Source organism: Anser anser (assembly GCF_964211835.1).
Source record: "Anser anser genome assembly, chromosome: 2".
Classification (NCBI taxonomy): Eukaryota; Metazoa; Chordata; class Aves; order Anseriformes; family Anatidae; genus Anser; species Anser anser.
Genome location: NC_139721.1, coordinates 43,206,230 through 43,230,258, shown reverse-complemented (window position 1 = coordinate 43,230,258; position 24,029 = coordinate 43,206,230). Strand labels below are relative to the sequence as shown.

Sequence of the window (24,029 nt, the reverse complement as noted above, 5' to 3'; positions counted from 1 at the left end):
TAGTAGAGATTATTTAGTGGCAAATAACTTCACTCTGTGCCCAGCAGCAATAATGACAACAGCCACAGAAAGATTACCTGGAATACGAGTCCTGTGTTAGCCTTTACAGTGCAAGTGTTTTTGCAGATCTGTTTTATTCACTATCTGGCTTCTAATCAGAGCGTTTGTTTCAAGTATAGGTCTTTAAAAATAAACAACTTTGTCTGAGTTTCCATGATAGACAATGGAAGGACAGAGTGCCTCTTCCCACCCTAAAACATTCATAATCTGAAGAACCTAAGCAAGTACCTTTAACTTTTAGATCAATAAAATAAAATGAAATAGATTCAAAACCAGTTTATGTGGTTTGTGTAAAATGAGCCCTGTGCCACAAAACTAGTAGTGCTACTTCTGAGAAATTCTTAAAACTATTGTGATCTACATCTTTCCTCCTAAGCCAATCAAAGTTAATAAAATACAGACTTTCAGCCTACTTTCATCAAATACCTGTGTCTAAGTAAAGTGTCAATAGCCTTATGCTTACAGGTGTATTTTTTAACTAAATCCTCAGCGCTGTCATTCTAAGGTATAGATACCTCTGCTTTGGTTGTTAGAGGGAAATACATCAAGCTGTATCTGACAGCCCATGAGCAGTGAGGTTGCTGCAGCTCTGCGCCCCCTGGTTCAACCAGTAGTGAGGCTGAAGTGGTGTACCCAGTAGGTGTATGCACACAGAGCATACATATACATTGCATATATGCACGTATCCGTGTATATGTGTATATGCATATACATGGCCAGCCACACTAATTACATATAGACAGACACACAGAGCACTTGCGCAAACACAGACACGCCCAAGAGCCTCATCCTGCTCCCCTCTCTGGCTGAGCAGGATGCATGTATACAGAGTCCTTCTCCCAGGAAAAGAGTTAGAAATGAATTACAGAATTCAGTAAGACAGAGCATGGCCAGACAAGTGTGCTGATGAGCAACCTATTTACATGCAGCCAATCCCTTTTTATCTCCTTGCCCTTCGTTTTTCCCATGTTTGTTCCTCCCCAAAGGACTTAAATACCTCCTTTGCCCTGCCTTTGGTTCCTCCCCTAAACATCTCAATCGCAACTCCTGTGCAATCCAGAACTGAATCCCATAATATGTCCCACAGCCCTAGGCAGAGACGTTCCTTAGTCCCAAAAGTGGTCTGTCATTGTCTCATCGTGGTGAACCCAGCAAAATGGGTTCAACACATTCATTACACCTGGAAACTGGGGCTGAGCCTGTCCCAGGACAACCTTAGGAGGGGATCAGACAGGGTGTCCCTCCCTCTCAGTCCTTGTTTTAGCTTTCCACCTGTCCCACATTATGTCTGTGTGCCCCTCTGGGCCTGGGGAGATGGGCCTTTGATAGGCTGATGGCTTCTGCGATGGCCCTGGCAAGGTGTTACTTGGGCTGCCACCGTCTGCATTTGTCTGTAATCCTTTGTGTGCGCAGGCAAGATTTTATCACGTAACCTAACAGTTATGATTTTCATCTAATTGGTTACCAGAAGAGGTGTTTTTTTTTTTTTTCTTTTTCTCCACTAATGTGGAAAGCTTCCTTTGAATTGCACTATCCAAGTCTTATGGAATTACTTAATATGGTTGTTCATTTGAGTTTAGTATAAGAAGTAATCATCCATTCTGTCAGGTATATTTCAATTCCAAAATGTCTTTACGTCAAGACATTATCTTTGAGCTTCTTGTAAAAGTGATGATAGAGACAAAAGAAGTACCGCTGTGGCACTGCCTTCTTAGTTCACCCACAGTGTCATTCCACTGGCACATCTTCAGCAATGGTTTAGTCACTTCAAGCTGTATTTTGTGTGCAACCACAATAGCTTTGTTATCAGTTTATTTCATATTTATTTACTGACAGGAAACTTAAAATGATTCTAGATTTTACTCCACAGTATTTTTATTTAATAGGTTATCTAGTCAATACATTTACAAGTTTAAGCCTTCTTTGCCCTCTATTACCAATTACATCAAATCCTTGATAATTCTATATACTATAGAATTATAATTACTAGGCAGTTTTTGATAATGGCAATAAAGAGTGCCATGAGGCCTTCGTCTTCTTCCCTTCTTTGTTTCCTTTCTTCTGAGTATCTTATTGCCCTTCTTTCACCATCCTCCAGAGACCTGTAACCACCACCAATAGAAGAACTGAGATCGTTCTCCCAAAATGATGAGTGGGGCTCAGACTCTCTTCACTGGTACTTCCATCCCCATCTTTGCTAATGGCAGTAAGTGGAGTTTCAGTAATGGTAGTAATTGAGTTTCAAATAGTATAAAAACAAAATATTCCACATAGGTGCACAAAGTACAAAGCACATTACTCATGATGTCTACGGCATACTCGTTTCTTTCCTAAAACAACTCTCTTGTTGTGAGTTAATCTCAGTAAGCAGCTAAGCCCCACACAGCTGTTCACTCACTTATCCCACAGTGGGATGGGGAAGAAAATCAGAAAAGTAAAAGTGTGAGGACTCATGGTTGAGATAAGACAGTTTCATAGGTAAACCAAAGCTGCATACACAGGCAAAGCAAAATAAGGAATTCACTCACGGCTTCCCACTGGCAGGCAGGTGTTCAGCTTTTTCCAGGAATGCGGAGCTCATCACATGCAATGGTTACTTGGGAAGACAAATGCTATAACTCCTAATGTCCCCCCTTCCTCCTTCTTCGCCCAGCTTCTATTGGTGAGCACGGCATCATATGGTGCATAATAACCCCTTGGTCCATTTGGGTCAGATGTCCTGGCTCTATTCTCTCCACTCCCAGCTTCCTGTGTACTTGCAGACAGGGCAGTGTGAGAAACAGAAAAGTCCTTTGGCGCTGTGCAAGCACTGTTCAGTAATAGCTAAAACATTGGAGTGTTGTCAACAGTGTTTTGGTCTCAAATCAAAGAAATTGCACCATACAAGTCACTGTGAAGAAAATTAACTATCTCCCGGCTCAAACAAGTACATCTGTTCATTCTAAATAACTGCTACTCTGGTGCATTGGGTATCGTTATAGGAACTGTAGTCCTTTCCTAGTACCAATACTTTCATGCATCCCTTACGTTTTTCTAGTGGCAACTATCACAGAATCACAGAATGATTAATGTTGGAAGGGACTTCCAGAGGTCACCTTGTCCGACCCCCTGCTCAAGCAGGGCCACCCACAGCAGGTTGTCCAGGCCCTTGTTCAGGTGGCTTTTGAAGATCTCCAAGGAGTGAGACTCCAACCTGTCTGGACAACCTGTGCCAGTGCTCCATCACCGCATAAAGAAGCGCTGCCTGGTGTTCTCATCTGCTTGTTCTACTTAGGTGACTCGTAGCAGAAACACACTATAATGTCACCTTTGGTGTCTAGTGGTATTTGGTTTGAGATTTGGACAATGATGGTCTTGCCTACATGTAGATATCTGCACATGCAGTTTGTGCTTAAGTTCTCACAGCAAATCTGAATAGTGCAGGCAGTGAAGCCTAGTGAATGGTTTCCCCAAAACTTGATGATCAGCTCAATTGCTCTTTGTGCTTTATTGACTTTAATGAGCAGTTCTTCATTGATTATACTGAGAGCTTAGAAGACAGATACAGTTTGGTGTCAATCTCAACATGATTCTGATGATTATTTTCTTCCTAAGAATTTTATCTGTAGACTATGCTGCTTTTCAAGGCATTTTGAAGTGGTTTTATTCTTCAATAAAATACCTTCTATGTTAAACAATTCAAAAAAAAAAAGGGGGGGGGGGGGGAAGAAGGTTCTACAAATGTGCAAACACTTTCTAAGGAATTATTATGGATTCCCTACTCTTTTCCTTCCTTCAGTGATGAGTAAATGTATGCATTGTACCGGTTCTTGTGCAACAACTGTTAAATTGTCTTATTCAACAATTTTCAAGCCAAAAGGCTATCCAACTCCTCTTTTATCCTTTACCCAGAGCTTTCTGAACTTCATGAGAGCATAAATCATGAAGTCACTAGGTTCTTTAAACTCTTGCCTGTATTCACTTGACCTTATTCTATATTCTGAAAACTGTTGCTTGGAAGGTAACTTCAGACTCTGACATGATTCTGTCCTCTCCATTGAAAATACCCTTCTGATAAAATCAAAGACTTGGGATGATTATGCTGCAGTAGGATCTTTTCCCTAGGGAATGCTGTTTTTTGGAATGCTGTTTTTTGTTTGTTTGTTTGTTTGTTTTTAATGGTATTTTCTTTGTATTTTATGAACAAGCAGCATTGGCTGCTTTCTAACTTTTCTAACTTTCTAACTTCCTTGCTTTTGAAATCTTGTTTTCTACTTCTAATACCGTGGCTTTTTTTTTCCTTTTTTTTCCTAAGATTATTATAAAATCATTTAAATTAGTAAATATATTTGTTTTTACATTTGTTATGTATTTATCTGTTTTTTACAATACTGTCCATTGCTTCTCTGAAGATTTACTTTGATTTTCTAAGTTGTTGTCCTCTGCATTATGAATCCCATGAATATTTCTAGACTTCACAAACTTTATAATATGTTCACAGCTCTAGCTTTAAATCAACATCCTTTTTTTTTTTTTCTTTTTCCCAGTCACAGAATTTATTTTAATTTTTAAGCAATATTTTGGCTTTCTCATTACTTTCTTTAATAAATCTTGTTATACACTATTTTGGACTGTCTAATCCCCATTGTGCCAGTTTATGATCCACATATTTCAGCCTTAGCTAGTGATTTCCTTTGTTTATAAATGCTTTCAATTTGCAATGCTGGGATTTCTAATACTTTAGGTTTTGTTTTTGTGTTTTTCTAAATCCAGCTTCAACTCATAATTTAATCCCAAAACCACAAGACGGAAAATGACTGACAATTTATGATGCCTGTGAGAATATCTTATTAACAGACTAATTAAATTTGAAGAATATATGTGAATACCTATGTGAAGAAACACATACATGCTCACAATAGCCTTCAGTTTTATATTGTCCTATGTCTTGGCCTCAATTGTAATGATATAATCTATTCCCAGTAAACTCATTGGCAATTCAGGAATTAAAACTTGCTTATTTATAGTGTCAAAAAATTAAAGTTTTTGCTCCAAAAAGGTACCTTAGTTCAAAAAGAAGCTCACATACCTATAGGTATATTTATGGAAATGCAGATAAATGTTCATTTTCCAAATGTCCAATTTACATATTGAATTAATCAGACTGTATGAAACATAGAAAATTCTCTGTAGGACTTTATTCTTTTGAGAAAACAACTTAGCAAGAATGCCATAGCCAAATATTCATACCTGGGAAATCATAGAAAAAGAAGAAAAGAAAAGAAAAGAAAAGAAAAGAAAAGAAAAGAAAAGAAAAGAAAAGAAAAGAAAAGAAAAGAAAAGAAAAGAAAAGAAAAGAAAAGAAAAGAAAAGAAAAGAAAAGAAAAGAAAAGAAAAGAAAAGAAAAGAAAAGAAAAGAAAAGAAAAGAAAAGAAAAGAAAAGAAAAGAAAAGAAAAGAAAAGAAAAGAAAGATTAAGCCCATATTTGATATTTTCTTTAGTTCTCTCAGGTTGGAGTGTAGAATTCTTGTGCAGGAAAGGACTTCTTGTCCTTTGGGTTGGAAAATGTTAGTACCTGATAGAACAGGCTCTGAATGACAAGCTGAACACATCCCCGTGTATCTGGGCTATATTTTTGACAGTATAAGTGCTTTTCACCTGCACTAGCAACACTCCCACAGAATGAGTAGCTGGACCGTTTAAAAACATCCTTTCTGTGGTTCTGACACATATTTCTACCTCCTGTATTCATTTCCATTACCTCCTTATACTTTCTGATTCAATTTCCTTTTTTATTATTATACCTGCCATTATAAAGCAGTGACAGGCATATCTCTGTATGCCCAGAGGTCAGCTTCAGCTCAAATACGCATCCTAAAGTGCATCTGAAGTGAATTACCTACATATTTAAAGCAGTCTCTGCAACCATTCTCCTTATTGGTATCAGATTCTTGATGGTAAAACTAAATTTCAGGGCTCTAAACTAAACTGCAGAGGTTTGATATGTTTTTGAAGACACCAACCAAAGCCGAAACTAAAAGTCTGGGTCATTTTGCATAGAAAATATGTTGACAGATTTTTTTTTTCTCTTTCTTTCTTCTACTGGTTCATGAACTGAACTATTATTGGGTGTCTACTGAAGTGACAAGGTCCTTTTACAGATCTGAAACTGGAAGAAGTAAAACTAACTAAATTGTTTTATTACCAAAGGGCAAAAGTAATACATAAAATAGTTTAACCAAAAGATATATTAATTTCTTGAAAACTAATGGAGATTAACTAAAATGGCCTGGGATACTGATTAGGTCTCCTCCAGAGCAAAGCACTGGAAAAGTGTTAGATTATTATTTTTTTTAATGTAAATGACAAAGAAAACAAAAAATTTGGAAAAAAGTCAACATAAAAAAAAAATCTTTAGCAGAAAACCCTCTACTAACCTTATTTAGGCCAGATAAATTTTAAAATATTGATGTTTGATGTCCTGCACAAAACTGACTCTGAAAACAATAGGTAACATTAAAGACATGTCTCATATAGTATTTATTTGGGTATACGTTTAGTAGAGAACTATGCTGCTAGCCTAAATGTACAAAGTATAGCTTTAGCAGAATCACAAAGTCACTGAGAGTTGGAGGCTGGAAGGGACCTCTGGAGGCCATCTGGTTGAACTCCTTGCTCAGGCAGGGCCACCCAATGCAGGCTGCCCAGGCCCACGTCCATGCAGCTTTTGAAGATCTCCAAGCAGGGAGATCCACAGCCTCCCTGGGCAACCTGTGCCAGTGCTCCATCACCTGCACATAAAGAAGTGTTGTCTGGTGTTCAGAGGGAGCCTCCTGTGCGCCACTTTGTGCCCATGGCCTGGCTCTGGGCACCACTGAAAAGAGTCTGGCTCCATCCCCTTTGCTCTCTCCCTTCAGGTATTCAGGGACTTTGATGAGATCCCTCTGAGCCTTTTCTTCTCCAGGCTGTACAGTCCCAGCTCTCTTTTGTATATATTTCCTCTGAAATTAATTCCTAAATATTTGTGAAGGCCATATATACTGCACCAAGCTGTTAATAGTATGTGAGCATTTATAAATTCCTTTAAGGAAAGTTATCAGGGACAGATCTTATACACAGCCAAAATGGCTATGTGGTATGAACCAGAGTATAATGGAAAAAGGTTTTTAAAACACCTTTTTTCATTGCTTTGTTGCCAATAATGATCTGAATGTGACCATATTCTTTGCAGAAGCAGCCTGCCTTGAGGGCTCTCCTACCTTTCTATGATAAGGATCTGAAGCAGAAAGTTCAACAGACGTTGGTGTGGCAGAGCAAAGAGAGATCAGTTTTCAATCCCTCTTATATTTACGTTAGATCAGGAACAGTAAGCAATTTCTAAACTCCTAACAAGGACACCAGCTCTTGCCAAATTAGTGTTCCTTTGTACCTGGGCTACAAGGGTGTAGAATCAGATGGCAGAGGCAGTACTGCACAGGTAAAAAATTCGCTGCATCTGTCACTTAGGTACGGCTACCTTCCTTCATCACTGCTTTGGTTTGACGTCACTTGCTGCTCTCCATACAAAAACCTATTCTTTCACCACTGTATCTTACTTCCTTATCCATTCCTTAGCCTACCTCAACCACTTCATTAACACATGCAACTTTTAGCATTCAGTTTTCTTGCCCTCTTTACAACAGGTGCCTAACTCTGTAAATAGGGTGAAGAAAGTAGGAAGGTAGAAATGTTAAGCAGGGCAGTATGGGCTCACTGGAACAGGCAGTCAAGGTGTGTTGGCTTTACAAAATGTTAGCAGCTGAACTACGCTTGTATGCCCATGTCTGTTGCAAGGCGATGCAGTTTATCATACATTTGAGTACCAGAGGATGCCTTGCCTGACCTCACACTGACAGTTACAGTAGCTCAGCTGACGTGACATATGCTATTTTATTGCTGTAGGCCAGGGGCAGGGCAGGGCCCTCTGCCAGTGAAGCGTAGACAGCTTGAAGGGAAAATTTTAGCACACCCTCTTGTGGAATCTCATAAAAATTAGTAACGGGAACAAAAGCTAATATCAGGCACAACCTTGCACCCCTGCACCTGACCCACAGGCATGCCATCTATGCTCTTCACATGTAAGAGATGGGGGTAGGTATAGACTAGGCAGCCTGCCTGATCTCCCTTCAGCCAGGATAATTTTACTGGGGTCACATGGATGCCAAATGTTTATGTGCACTGTGATTTTACATGAAAGCATATATGCAGGATATCTTCCCTAAGTTCCAGGTCAGGATACAGGAATTTATGTCCTTATTTGATACAGTTTACTGAATGCTTTGAGGATGGGAAAAAAGAAGAAAAAAGAAATGTCGGGAGATTTAAAAAAAAAAAAAAACACATAATGGAAAAAAGAGACAGTCTTTGTTCTCAAGGACTTGTCTTGAGCTTATCTAATGAAACTGAACTACATTTTTAGCATTGTCTTTTAGGATCTTCACCTTTACATGGTTGTTAATACTGCTTTCAGGTAGCAAAGGGAAGGAGGTAGCATAACTGAAGCTTTAATTTTGAACTGTGTCATAAACCAGCTTTCATAAAGCCCAACAACAGTAAAGTGGTTCATTACATTTTAGAGTGTCTGATGTAAATAAGATCCCTGAATGTGTGTGATCAATCTTCCCAAGGGCCAAAATATTTTGCTGTTCCCAAGCTTGGTTTTCTTGTTAAGACTGAATAGACTCAGCCCACATGCATTTGGAAACTGACTTGAATTTTAATTTATTTTTTCTTAATGCCTAATTGTGTCTGCTATGGTTATGTGCCTCTTAATTCCCCCAAAGAAGCCCCTCAGCTTTGTGCAAAGATTCGTTGGAGACTTTGTAGGGTAATTGACCAAATCAGAAATGTGCAGTCAAGTAAGGCAGAGATACTAAAATCATAGTATCAGAGGCAGAATTTACCCCATTGCCAGTTATCCAGGGGAGGACAAAAGACATGTCTGCAAATATTTACTGCAGGAGAAAGGTAAATTATAAGCAGTATATGTTTGTGGCCCAGCCTCTTTTGTTTGACTGTAGTTATTTACAGCCTGCTCTGTTCAACTTCCACTCTCACTTATCGCTTACTTCACAGCTCCATGGGAAGAAGAGTCTTCTTAGTCTGTAAAGCAGAATTTATAAGGAGGAGGAGCAGGGCAACTTAACTATATTACATTCTCTTTATTTTAATTTTGTAAGATTTTACGTATGCTATGAGAGGGAATTTTTTGGTGGTACTGAAAACTCCTAACTCCTTCTGCTGATCCATTTATTTAATTTGTTTGCATATGTCAATCAGTTTCTATCCCATCCTGTTGCAAAAAATACACATAAATACTAAACAAGGCTGTATGCTTTCTTCGGACCAGAGCACCCACTGACATCTGTATGAGTTCAGCATGAGGAACTCTTCATTTTTTTTCTTGAAAATTAGAATAAAATCTCTCAAATATATGGCTAAATTATACATATTTCCTACTGCTGATCAAGGGAAAACAATTTCATAAGTTTGAGTGTGGAACATAGAGCAGAAGTAAAAGGAAAGTTCATCAGTAAAGAATATTACATAAAGCTATTTTAAGATTGTCCTCATCCTCTTTTAATGCCTCTTGAGAGCAATTTAAACTTTTCTTCTTCCAGTTGCGTACTGTCAGTTCCATATTTGTGTTTGTTCTCTTCATGCTAGGCATGTAAGGTATCAGAGTGTATTATGGGGAGATCTTCCAAATGCTCTTTTAACCTCTTGTCTGAGAAAGAGCCCTTAGATTCAGCCAGGTCAGCCATGGCAGAGAAAGTTCACAGCAAGACTTTTGTTTCCTTGATCTCCTCTCAAATCAACATTTTTATTATTTATTTATTTTTATTTTTTTATAGTGGATTGAAATCTGTCCTGAATTAAGACAATGAAAGTTCTATTATTGACCTTGATGAGTCCAAAATTTTAAATCATTTTTAATGAAGAATGATTTTCTGAGATACTTACACGATTACTTATATATTTGTATCTATGCATATAGGTATAGTTATCCAATACTAGTAAATTCCATGTTATAACACTGAATTCTTACATTATTTGTAAGCAAATTTCTAATATCCCAAATGCCTTACCAACATAACTTTTCCACTTATGAATCATTATACAGAGTGCTATCTTCAACAGAGCCTTCAGGGAAAGGTTAAATACTGTGGGTGCTTACACATTCAGATTTTTTCACTGCTCAAACCTCTTATAGATGGTGCCCCAAAAGTAGCACAAATAGGTACTGCAGACAAATATTCTGTTAAATTGTTTGAAAACCACATACTGTATACTGAAGAATCCTACAAAATTCCTGACCTCTAGCCATAAATGTAACATACAAAAGTGAAGCATGAATTAATTTACCGGAAGGAGTTGCATTCTTTGATCTCTTTTCTCTCATTCTTAACTTCAGCATTCTCATTTGACAAGTACTATAAAAGCATAAGTCAGTGTTGTGCTCACAGTTCACGAAAAGCTCACAACAGGTTCATGTAGGCTGTTACTGCTTGGAAATGATTAGTTTGGCGGTATTAAGCAATTATATGTCCTTCTGTGTCAAAATTGGTGCAGTATGCAGGAATATCAGCTTTTATAAGTGAGGTGTCATCATTTAATCCTAAAATGGAGACTGAGCGTAGCTGCCTGTCATGGTTTTACTCAGCTGGGCAGCTGAGCTCCACCACAGCCACTCTCTCACTCCCTCCCCTCAAAAGGAAAGGGGGAGAAAATGTGATGAAAAGGGCTCAAGGGATGAGATAAGGACAAGGAGATCACCCACCACATCATGGGCAAAAAAAAAAAAAAAAAAAAAAAAAAATACTCAGCTTAGGGAGATTAATAACATTTATTGCCCATCACTACCAGACTAGAACAGTCAGAAAATACAGGCAAACTAAAATCACCATTCCCCCTATCCACTCTCTTTTACCTCTTCCCCCAAGTGGCACAGGGGAACGGGAGAATGGGGGCTGCGGTCAATCCCTGATGCTTCATCTCCGCTGCTCCTTCACGATCACTCTCTGCCCCTGCTCCACGTGGGGTCCCTCCCACGGGATGCCGTCCTTCCAGAACTGATCTTGCAGGGGCTGCCCACAGGCAGCAGCTCTTCAAGAACTGCTCCCACATGGCTCCGTACCACGGGGTCCATCCCCCAGGAGCAAACTGCTCCAGCACGGGTCCCCCACGGGCGGCAGCTCCCCCAGACCCCCTGCTCCTGCGTGGGCTCCTCTCCACGGGCTGCAGCTCCGGCCCGGGGCCTGCTCCTGCGGGGGCTCTCCATGGGCCGCAGCCTCCTCCAGGCCACATCCCCCTGCTCCACCGGGGGCTCCTCCACGGGCTGCAGCGTGGAGATCTGCTCCGTGTGGGACCCATGGGCTGCAGGGGGACAGCCTGCTCCACCAGGGGGCTCTCCACAGGCCGCAGGGGAACTGCTGCTGCCTGCCTGGAGCACCTCCTGCCCTCCTTCTGCACTGCCCTGGGGTAGGGCAGATACCTGCCTGTGTTTGGCTCTGGCCAGCAGCAGGTCCCTTTGGAGCCAGCTGAAACTGGCCCTTATCTGACATGGGGCAGCTTCTGGACTCTTCTCACAGAGGCCACCCCTGCAGTCCCATGCTACCAAAACCTTGCCATGTAAACCCAGTACACTGCCTTGAAGGTAACAAAAGGAGTGTCATAAATTCATTATGGGCAGAATAGAAAAGATTTTGATTTTATATTTTATATAGTTGAAAAATTTGGCTTCACTCAATGCTTACCACAGCTGATTGTTCTCTTGTAATCTGAGCAGAGTAAATAAATAGTATTACCTGGTAATAGTTTAGGATATCTGTTGATGTACTTGTGGATGGATTCTGGCAATACAGCATGCTAACTGAGAAAACTTTTTTTTTATTCCTTCCTTTGAAGACAAAGACAGGGATTTGTTTGCTGCAGGATGGTAACCAGGAGCCTTTCAAAGTGCGACTGCACTTAGCCAAAGATATTCTGATGATCCAGGAGCAGGATGTGATCTGTGTGTCTGGTGAGCCTTTCTATTCTGGTGTAAGTAGTTTTTATTTATTCTTTTAAGATGTACTTTATGAAAAGTAAAAATACTGTGTGTGTGTACATGGGCGTGTGTGTGTACATATGCATGCATTTAATGTCAGGTTAATATTTAATTTTACATTTTTAACACCAAGTATATTTTAGTATAACGTCTACTGAGAGTAAATCCTAGCAATACCCATCTAGGAAGCAGCAATAACAACAAATAAGCTATATACACAACTACACTATTGTTTCTGTGCACTGACCCTTGAATCCCGGTGCCACTGAATACAGTAAGACAGTGACTTTTACAAAAACAAAACAAAACAACAACCAGATGTACTTAGATTTCTGACCATTGTCTGTGGAGTTGATAAGACAGCTGATGGTTAACTGTTATGGCAGGGCTTTACTGGATCAAGGTACAGCAATGTTATGTTACCCTTCGTATCTTTGTTTGCTTCATGTTGTATTATAACACTTCACAGATATTGTCAGTCGATGAAGTGAGGGTCACCAGTTGAACTGGCAAGTTACTTTAATATGGATGGACTTCAGCCGGAACAGTGCAGTAGTGTGATTTACATATTACATGATGTGTCAGATCTCTTATTTTGCATTGTATAGAATTTTTTGGATAAGAAACTCGGTCTGTAGACAATTATTTGGAAGATCTGTGAAATGTAATGTAGAATAATATTGTAGGTTTTTTTGAATTATTGTAATGATAAGTTTTTATTTAGAAGATAGCAAAATAAATAAAATAAAAACATTTTCTATTCATTTATAAAGACATGCTGTAATTATATTTTGTAGAGTGATTTTTAATTTTCTTTTGAAACTTTTATGAACATTTTGTTCTCCCTTTCAGCTAAATAAAATTATTGTAGGATTTCACGTTAAATCCTCTGAGACATAGTGCTATAATACCTGTTAATGCAAACATACTCTAATATTATGTCTGTCTATATTATTATTTAATTACAGCTGTTGCCACATCCCTGTGTCTCTAAATACAAGTATAATAAAAAGATAAAAAGCAAAATATAGAGATAAATTGGTAGAATGTTAGTGGTGCTGACAGTATGGAAAATTAATGGAAAATTTGTAGAGGAATCCATCTCAAAGTGAATGTTTCTGATCATTTCTCTGAAACAAGAGCGACATATTGTCTATGGTGCCTCCATATACATTGGGTTTATTTGCATGACAAATCTGTCTTTTGACCATTTCATGCTGTACAACTTCTTAATACAATTCTGTGAGTTGTATATGGAATAAAGATGGTCCTTTTACTAATCAGACTGTGCTGTTCCTTGACATACAGGATGTCTAGCAACCCAGGCAGAAAGAAATTATGAGTTCAAGCACTGGCTATAGCTATAGCTGCTCAATTAGCATCACACGCTGCAGCACTTTTACTCCACCAACACCATTCTGACTTTATTTATTAAAAGATTTTATCACTCACAAATATGACTCTCATTATTGTGCTGTAATATCTATTACTTCTGCTGAACATTGTATTTAAATGTCTTCATGACATGCATATTTAATTTTTTCCCATTTCACAGCAAAGCTTTCTCTTACAGTTTTTTCCTCTTTAGTTTTGCAACAGAACTGTTGAAAATGGTGAATTTGCTTCACTGATTACACACCCCCTACTGTATTTGCATATTGGATGCATAACTCATTAACTGCTTGATATTAATATGGTGATGAGGAGTTTCTTTTCTACTGGCAGTATTCATTGTTAGGCCAGTAACTCTGGAGCCCTTTACCCCGATTTCCTCTGGGATTCAGACTAGGTCTTGAATCAGTAAGTTCATTCTAGCTAAGGATGATTGGCATTTCATAGATAGTTAACTGTCCTTTTGTCACAAACCATTTAAATCATCTGGAATTATTTGTTGTGATTGTATAGCATGATCAGACAAGTCCCACAGCCTTACTTTTTTGCATTGTTTTTCTTCATTTTTTTTCTTGCTATTATTAGGCTTCTTTCTGTTTGTTTGTTTGCTTGCTTATTTTTCTTATCTTTTACTTTGCTTCGTTGATTTTTCTTTGTTCTTGATGTCATTCTAGATGATGGACCACATCTATTTTACTTTAACATACTTTTGACAGACCGAGTGGTTTCATTAGAAAATAATATTGAATGCCTCATTGAATAAACTCTAAAGAATAAAAATAAAATTTGCAACTGAGGAACAATAGTGATAAATTTTACAGACAAGTAGCTACAGTAAAACACCTTTTTAATCTTTTAAAAATAATCTTCAAATAATTTGATTACAGGGTTTTACTTCACTGTTTAGGAACGAAAGAGAGTTACTTTATTTCTAGTTTAGAACAGTGCCTCTTCTGTGTGTTGAGCCTGAATCAATTTGCATGCTCCTCTGTGTAGGAAAGACTTTAAACAGCCACTTAACTTTCCCGGGGTATCCTGATCTGCATCCTGCAGAATAATTTAAGTGAAGCAATGAGCCCTTAGGAGTGAGGTGCTGCTTAATGTGAGTACATGGAATAAGGAGCTAGTTCTTAATATAGAACACTTCCTTTTTAGTGGAAAACAATTGTAATTTCCCCAAACTGAATAGGGGCAAAGCAACCTTGTCTGTCCTATCACTGCATGCAGTTTGGAGTAAGAAAATAAAATATGTAAAAGATTATAAGCAGCATAGCATTAAAACAGTGTTAAACTAAAAAAGAAAGCATCTGTTTCTTTAGTAGGCTGAACAGAATAATGGTGTTCATGAGGATCCTACATCAGTCATGCCTGAAGCAACTCCATAAAACATCAAAGAAAGATAGTTCAAACAACCACAGATTGGATTTAAATTTCAGTATCAGTTGCACCAAGTATTACAGACATTTCTTTATGTATACAACATGAAAGACTTGCTTTCCAGGAAATAGGAACAGTGTGGGTTCACTATTATGCTACTAGTGGGTATCTGGTATAGATATGAACTCCAGTGCAAATGAACAAGTGAGATGAGAATATTTTGTGAAACTCAAAAGTCTAGAAGACAGTTACTTTACAAATGCAAAAGAAATCCTTGCCTGTGGAAAGTTTTGATATTATGGGGAAGTGTATATCTGGCTTTTGACTAGTGTGTGCTGAAGATACCCTGATACTCTGTGTGAGAAAATTGGAAGATGAGACCAGTGACTGCTAGGTCAGGTACATTTTTCTTTCCCCTAAAGTAGTAGACTCTCACACAACATCTGCTCATAATTGTGGTTCTGCCAACACATAGCCTTCTTATAATCATAACAAATTTCTATAGATATCACTTGTGGTACAGTACAGTCAGGATTTTTACTCGTTTCATTTGAAAAAGAAATCCCCTGAAAACAGCTAAACTATATACCACATTTGAACTTCATTGGTATTGATAGCAGAATAATTTTATTTTTTATTTCCTTTTAAATGTATTCCTTGAATTGCAGGAAATTTTACTTACAAAATTTTACTATATGATGTTCAAGATGACAATGTGTGATAAGGTGAAACCCAGTCTTTTTAGATGTATATGTAAATAGACCAGACTAACAAGGATTGCCTGATATTGTCCTTGCTGAAAATTAGGACAGGAGGGGGGATCCCCTAAGATACAGGTTGTCTGGTTTGAAACACAAATCTTCAGTAGGCTAATTCCTAGGAAAAGTTTTAATCTTTACTGTTCCAGAATCATTTTTGTTTGTTTGTTTTGCAGTTAATCCTTACAGTTTCTATCACCTTTTGTGAATATTTGAAACTCAAGTAAAAGGGTTATTGTGTTTTTATGTTTTCATCCAGAAAAGTAGTTTACCTTTTGAAGGAACCTTTTTTTTTTTTTTTTAACAGATTCTATTCGTTTGCTAATTGCACTCAGGCAAGAGTTTTTTTTTTTTACTATAGTGTATCTACATGTAAGATCCATAAACCAATGATGACAATGTACCATCTGACAAGATGAATGGTTTGAATCACCTGCTGTTTTTCTAAAAGACTGAAAATAAACTGTGAGCAGCTGGCAAAATGCTAACTTTTGTTACCAGGACAATTTGTTTTAAAATAATTTTCTTACAGGTTCTGTTGAAGAGTCATAGATTTTCTGAACTATATTTAACTCACTGATGAAAAGATAGAAATGATTCTCATTCATTTTGAGTAATCTAATTTTATGCTGCTATGTAGTCATGCATTATTTAATTAAATGTCTCATAATTTCTTCTAGCATTTTTATATTAAGGATGTTTTCAGGAGATTTATGTGAAGATCATTTGTACTTTCTATACTAATAAAAAAATGAATGCATGTTTTTGTGAATTTGTAGAGCTCTCCAAGTAGTATAGCATTTCTCTAAGGATTTATCAGAGTTTGATACAAATGGATTTGAAGTTAAACTATGGACTGTAATTGCTTTTTGGATAGGTAAGAGGCTTTCATCTATAAACACCTTTTCCAAGGTCAGAAAGTAAGACTGAGTTAAACTATTGAACTGAAGCCAGATCTGATTTCTGACATTACTAATCACACAGCCATTCTTCTTTTTCTTGTAAAGATAAGAACCTATTACCTTTAACCTTGTCCTTTTGCTACTGTGAAATCAACTACATTGAAAGGTTTACAACTCTATACAGTGCCCATATTTACTAAAAACTAGTTGCATTAAGTATTTTTCAGCTTACAAGATTTGCACAATAAAATGTTTTTCTTGATTTTTTTTCTTAAATTATAAAACTATTATTCATTTTTAAGTATAAGCGTAAATTCAGAACATGTCACTTAAACCAGACTTGCATGAGCAGTCAGATGAATTTATCTTATTTCCCTTGCTTGCTGCACATTTTAGAATTTTGGAGACTTACTGAAAGTGTATTTTAAATCTGTTACCTTGAATCATTCTTTTTTGAGAGTTTGAATTTTTTCTTTTCATATATTTTGGTGTAGGTAAAGCAAGTTCAATTAATATTAGGAATACTAAGGATTATAAAAATTTGTGAAAAAAAGTGAAAAGCTTAAAATAGTAAACATAAAACATAGTAAACATTTGATTTTTTTTTCTGCTTTCTATTTATTTCTGTATTTATTTACTGTTTTGATTCTGATGTGAGACTGAGCAGTATGAACAGTGCCAAAGTGAAACTCCCTGTCCAGGAGAGAACTGCAAATATGTGAATGGAAACCTTTCAAACACTTGTCATGTGTTACCTTTGCAAGGCTACCAGTTATAATGTGATTTTTTATTTTACTTTTTTATCATGTTGGTATCTGTCTGCTATTCAGTGGAGTGAATCCATTTTTTTCACAGAAGTCCTCAAATATCTATCAGATGATAATAACTTTTATTTTCTTGCAAATCTGGACAGTTTGTAAGTGATAACCTAGACCTGACAAATGTAAACATGATTATTTAGGGACAATGCAAGCCAGTTTATTTTTCTGCATCTTAAAAATAAAAAACATAGTAATCTATTGGGGTTAAAAATAAAATCTATTGAGGACTGCCAGTTGTATGGCCAAATTTGAAAGACCAGAATAAAGTCTTCTCTCTGGTTTTATTTTTTTCCCCACAAAGGCAAATATTGAAAACCAGAAAAGACTTGGAAAACCCAAAGCATTGATCAGTGTTTGACTGAAGCTTGCAGCTGGAATCTGCAGCTATTGTGAAACCACAGAATGTGTTCTTTGCCAAGACTTGTGGGAATTAAAATCTGTACTGACCTTGGGTTTGTGGGTTTTGAATTTATTTATTTCTTTATTATTATGTTTATTCATTTATTGATATATTGAGAAATGCAGTACTTTGAAATAAACCAATCCTAGGAATATAATTTTTACAAGTAGAAATTTAGGTGTTTCTGCTTTTAGGCATATGGTATAGGAATAGTAACATTTTGGAGTGAGAACAAGCAAAGTGACAGGTGCTCTTGCTCATTAGAGTCAGTGTTAGCAGTCTACACAATACAGCTGCATTTACCACACTCAATCTCTAGCACAGCTGCAGAGGAACCGGGATTTCTGACTAACCAGGCATTCTGCTGCTCTCCCATACTGCCACCCCTCTCCAGTTGCATGAGGAACTGGGATAAGGTGACAAGTTTTGAATGTCATGTGACAGGAGTTACTAGCAACTGAGCAAGGCTGCTGGTTAACGCTGCTAGTTCAGACTGGAGATGTAAGTGGCCTGTATGTTTTTAGAATGAGTGTAAAGTTTGACTGCTCATGTCAATTAATCCAAAGAAATACCAATAACAAAAAAGTAAAGCATTAACAAAAAGAGGATGTGAAATCTCTGTGCTTGAAAATGTAAGCAAATATTCAATGCATAAAAAAATTTCTTATGACTCTTATGTCAATGTGGGATGTTATTACTAATGACCGCTAAAGTAAGAGTATAGCCTTGAGGATATTATGGCTTTAAATGTTTACAGATTGATCTATAAAGTTGTTACCAATGTATTGTTCATATTTTTATATTTCATTGTTTCATTTTTAGAATTATATCTTAACGTTTTTCTCCCCCCCTTTTTTTTTTCCCTCCACAGTTTTGCATGTCACTGTGCTATTGTAGATTTCTCTTCAGGTCTATACCTGTTTTTCCAACTACTGCTTTCTCCCCTGCCTTGGGTCAGCTTTTTTCTATGTTGTTCCATGTATATATATAGTACCTTGGTGTCTGTTCCATCCACTGTAAAAGCAGAGTTCTTGTTTGCTGCCTGCGTACAATTAATGATTACATAGGATTCTGTACCTTCTTTTCCTGTTTATTTACTGTTGGTATGTGCTTACAAGGTCATTCTTCACTTCTAATCTCATTTAAGATGATGTTGGTGATCTCAAGAAGATCATACTCCTGTTTAATGAGAAATATTTATATATCTTTAATGAAAGCCTAAAAAATACTGCTTTTCTGTTCCACTGCATAGATCTCATAGGAAAAAAGATTTTTGCCAGAACTCGTAGCTCTCTTTTCCAGTCAGTGAACACACATGTGGATGAGGAATTTTCTGAGTTACAGGCATGGAAAATGCTGACAGCTTAGCAGCAGTTTTGAGTTTTTCTATAAAATGATAACTACTTTTGTTCTGTTCCAGGAAGTAGCTTCTGAAATACTCCTCCGAATCCTGTGTTTAAAGATCCTAGGAGCTCTAACTCTATTTAGTATAATGTAGCTAACAAATGTGATAATAAAATTACAAGCTAACAGGATGTTATTTAATCTTGATATCAAACTAGGTAGATTTTCATCAGAATCGAGTTTTGTTTGTGAAAACATGGAGATGGCGTTGTTTTGTGAAACTGCAAAACCAATGCAAACTCAATTGTACAATGCTACCCCTGTAAATAAAGAAGGGAATTCTAAATTAAGTAAAATATTAATAGACAAGTCTACGTCTGACATAGATTTTCAGTTAGGTTTTGTTTTAAGCACATAATTAGAATCAATGGAGCAGGACCGTCTTTAAGCTAGAACAACATAAGTGGTGTATTGAGATATGTAGAGTGTTTCTTTATTATTAAAAAAAATCTGTTGCCTTCTAGAGTTGTCATCATATTTTATTAATTAATAATTTTAAGGCATGTAAGAACTTAGAAGGCTGTTAGACTAGTGAAAAGCAATTTATTATTCTTATTGTTCATTTGAAATGCTAATTAAAGGCATCAGAACATTTTTTTTATCTTCAGTTTACTGGTCAGAATTCTTTATTATATTAATCATCATATTTCACATAAAAACACGGTGCATTGTAGATGAGATTTTTTTCAGTTTACCTTGGCTAAAGACGGCACTGAAAATGAAGCCTAGTTTAGATTTATCACAAGTAACATACTGCAGAAGAAAACCTTATTCAGATAAAAAGAGTTTTCTGGCAAAACATTTCAAAATTGTTATCTGCTATCAAAATACTTACTCAAGTTACTTTGCCAACTGTAAATGGGAGGATGATCTTTCCAAAGTCAAAATTGACATCCTGGCCCTATACTCAATGGAGGATGTAGATGATGAAGGTGATTACTGCCTAACTTGGACACCTGCTTAGACTCATCTAGGTTGAATATGTCTATTTTCCTCTATTGGTTACAGGAGAAAACTAGCTTTGACCACTGCCTAAGTTTTATATGACTTAACTTCTATTAGATGAGTCCTATTATTTTTCTTACAATGTTTTGGTTAAAAGAAGAAGAGAGGCTGATCAGAGCCAGGGTCTGATCCAACACCAAGATTCTGGGTGTATGAAATGTGTTGATACTTCTGACAGTTCTGGAAAAGCTGTTTCACTATATTATTTATGTGAGGTTTGTAGATGCGGATTAGTGGATTACCGATGGTTTAGTAATGAAATACGTCATTCATACGTAATTCTGATTTTGAAGGTTGTTAATTGTTTGTATTTGTTAGCTATTGTGTTATGTAGAGTATGGAAGTCCTTACATATAAAATACACCAAAGTAATAAATTTCTTTGTTGTAGGTCTGGGAAGAGTGTTGAATTAACCTAGGTTAAATACAGTGCAATGCCTTACATGTAACACAGAGTGGATTTAATTTGCAGTATGTTCTTGGTGTTCAATTCAGTTCAGTAACAGTCCAAACCTGAAATATTTAATATCCACTCTCAGTGGAGCTAGAAAAGAACCTAGAAAAAATAGCATGTGAAATCCACTGAAAAACTGCGTTGTGCTGGAAAGTTACAGTTGCATGATTTTTTTTTCAGTCTTCCATTTGCTTACTGTTACACAATTTTGTCTGGTTAGTAATCTGCTATATTGGCAAAGCATTTTTGAAATATGCATTTCTTCCTCTTAAAAAGTAATGCCAGGCTCCAGTGTAAAATATTTCTAGTTTTCTGTCAGATGGTCTGGCAAACTCTTTCTCTCTCTCAATAATAAAAAAAAAATCAAGTGTTTTCATGGCTTTCTTTGATCTGTCTTAGCTTGAGTGAAAACCAGAAAGAATATTTTATTGACTCTTTTATATGGGTACCTTTGTGTGTGTTGTGCTAAGCAAGAGAACAAATATATATATATATAATATTTTGCAGGCGGCTTTCTCTTAGGCTTTTTAGAAAGCATAGCCATAGCTTAGAATATATTCAGGTGCCACTATTTACACTTAACAGAGATAATGAGCTACAAATTTTTATGAAGATTTATGTTCTTCAGTGAGCATAGTGCTTAATTTGTATTTTGTAGAGTGTGATATGCTTTGTTCCATGCATAGGTAATGTAATAGTATTATGTCAGTTTACCTTAATGCCAACTGTTATGCCAGTTTAACCTGAACAGGTTGTTATTTTTCAGCATCTTCTTAAGTAACACGAGTATTTTCTGTTTGATTTGAACATGCATAACAAAAATGTTAGCGTGCATTGACTAGAATATACTACGCAAGTTTTTGTTCTTAACTACATATCCAACAGAAGATAGAAGTGGAAATGAGGGGAAGCTAACAAAAAAAAATAAAATAAAAATACTGCCATCAGCAGAGCCACAGCTGAATGTTTCACGTTCTTATGTGTAAGCTCAGTTTAGACCAAACATCAAGCTGTGGCCTATATTAGTTTATCCTTAATTTATTGTCTGCACTATTAGCTGTTGCTGAAACCTCCTGGCAGACAAAAGTTTTTTTGAGTGCAGTTCATGCCCTGAACTCAAGTAGCTTTGTGGACTGAACTCAGTTTCTGGGAATGCCATCATAAAAGTTCCTGGATGGTGTGAGTGGAGAGCTGGGAAGGCTCTTCTGGACCCTCTGCACAGTGTAGAGGCACACTGATGGAACAAGTTAGCCGTATATTCCTCTATTGCCATGCTGTACATTCAGTTGTGGGTTACAAATGCAAGAGTATAATTTGTTCATGTATTTCAATACATTAAAAATTTGAAAGGTTTGGCCATTAGCAGCAAAATGGTATAGCTGCTTCTTAGAAAAAAATAAACATTTACAAATATTAGCATAAATAATTAAACGTAAAGTCTCATTTTAGGCAGCTGGTTTTGTGTTGCAACCCAAAACACTGCACAGGTTTATATTTGCTCTTTCTGCAGTTACTCAATTCGTATTTGTAACAAATGTGAAAAAGAAGGAAGAAACTGCATTTTCCCTCAAATGTAGCAACTCCATTTTCCAAAACTCTTAGGTAGTGTCCCTACCCCTTTTCTTTTCCTTTTTGCATATGAAGGAAAAATAGGTCTGTAAAGCTTTCAGGCTTCTTCTTGCTGACATGTTTCTCGTATGAGCCAGCAGAATACCTTATGCATCCTTATGCTTCTTACATTCCTCAATAGCCATATGGAATGAACTATGATCCAGCCCTTAATGTAGTAAATAACACTGACAGTATATTTTTGTGTTGTTTATGCAGATCTGAAGGGCACTGGCAATCTATGCTGATTGGTCTGAAATGTATGAACGTATATTGTATAAAATACATATTTAGACTTCTGCAACTCTACATATTGAAAAGGATATAAAATCCAGGCCACAAATACAGAACATTAAAAAAAAATAAAAAAATCTAGCTATTCCACATATTTGTGCCTGGACATACGTGCATACCTACTATTATTATTTTTTTTACTGCTATCCAAGCTCACTAATTCTAAATGATCCTTGGGAATAAAGTCAACAAGACAGACTAGGAAAAAAAAGGTCTTTGTTTTTTTAAATGTTCATATTTAAGACAGACACTAGCCTATGGATTTTACACAACAAATTTTAAGAATAGGCAATAAAAGAAAAAAATGAGCCGGTTTAAATAAATCTGCCCATAACAATAGCCATTATGACTTGGTTATGATTTTTAAACCATAGCTGTGAGGTCAGCAGTGACTGCGTTTACATTAGTCTCTTAATTTGGATCAGGAATGTGCCTTGAAATGAGTTTCTGGATCATCTGCACTAATCATGCTTTTCTCATGTCACTGACTGGTTTTGGAGTATGCAAACTGTATTCCTTTTGGATGAAGCTAAATTGGAAAATTGGAAATCGGAAACTGCATTCCAGAAATGCAGTTTACATACTTCAGCATTTAGTGTTCAGTCTGCCTATGGGGCCAATTTAATGCCAGTTAAGTAAGATCTCTGAAATGCATCTGTTTTGGATGATGTATCCTGAATTAACAGTTTAACTCTACAGATCTGTTCTTATTGCTGTACTGGCTGCAGTACAGTAGTGCACACATAGACAGTATCGTATGAACTGGACAAATTCATTTTTGTCTGAGATAACATCTGCTGTTCTTCTGGACTTTGTCACTTACCCCCTGCACCATAGGTTTCATGGGATTTTTGCATTCAGGAAATCACAAGTTTATTATAACAAGAAAAATCAATGTAGGAGGGTAGCACAGAATGGCTTATTAAAGTGTGAATGTGGATGTTATGGAAAAAAGAAAAAAAAAAGACAAACAAAAAAACCACTCTAATTCTAACCAAACTTGATTTAACTTTTTTTTTTTTTTTTTTTTTTTTTTTTTCCAGGAAAGAACAGTAACAATTAGAAGACAGACTGTAGGAGGATTTGGATTAAGTATAAAGGTAGGATATTTTTTTGGTCTTTTATTCCAAATTACACAAAAAGTGTCTTTGTATATAGTGAATTTTAGTGGGGACAAATTATATTTCAGAGGACTAGAAACAATACAGCAAATATGTTCTAGAAAGTTAGCTTCTGTCACAATATGGCAACCAGTAGCTACATTGCCTTGTGGAACAGAAGGCAATGGAAAGATCATCCCATTAAGATTCAAGCCGAGTAGCTCTTTAATAAGATTTGATAGGAGAGTTGAAAAGTGTTTGCAACTGCACAGACTGTACTTTTGTTCAATAGCACTCTAATTTAGGTGGTTGTTAATGAATGTTAAATTACAGTGGCAGGTATAGGGAAGAGCCAATAAGTTCTTAATAGGTTCTCCTACAAAGAATT

General features: G+C 36.7%; 1 protein-coding gene across 1 annotated transcript in view; it reads left to right on the top strand.

Annotated features, from left to right (window-relative positions):
• SNTG1 (syntrophin gamma 1) overlaps positions 1–24,029 on the top strand; it is a 373,437-nt gene that overhangs the window by 192,620 nt on the left and 156,788 nt on the right. Inside the window, exons 3-4 of the mRNA XM_083823020.1 lie at positions 11,986–12,120; positions 23,585–23,641. Coding sequence (XP_083679146.1) covers positions 11,986–12,120; positions 23,585–23,641 — 192 coding nt within the window. The remainder of the gene's footprint in view (positions 1–11,985; positions 12,121–23,584; positions 23,642–24,029) is intronic.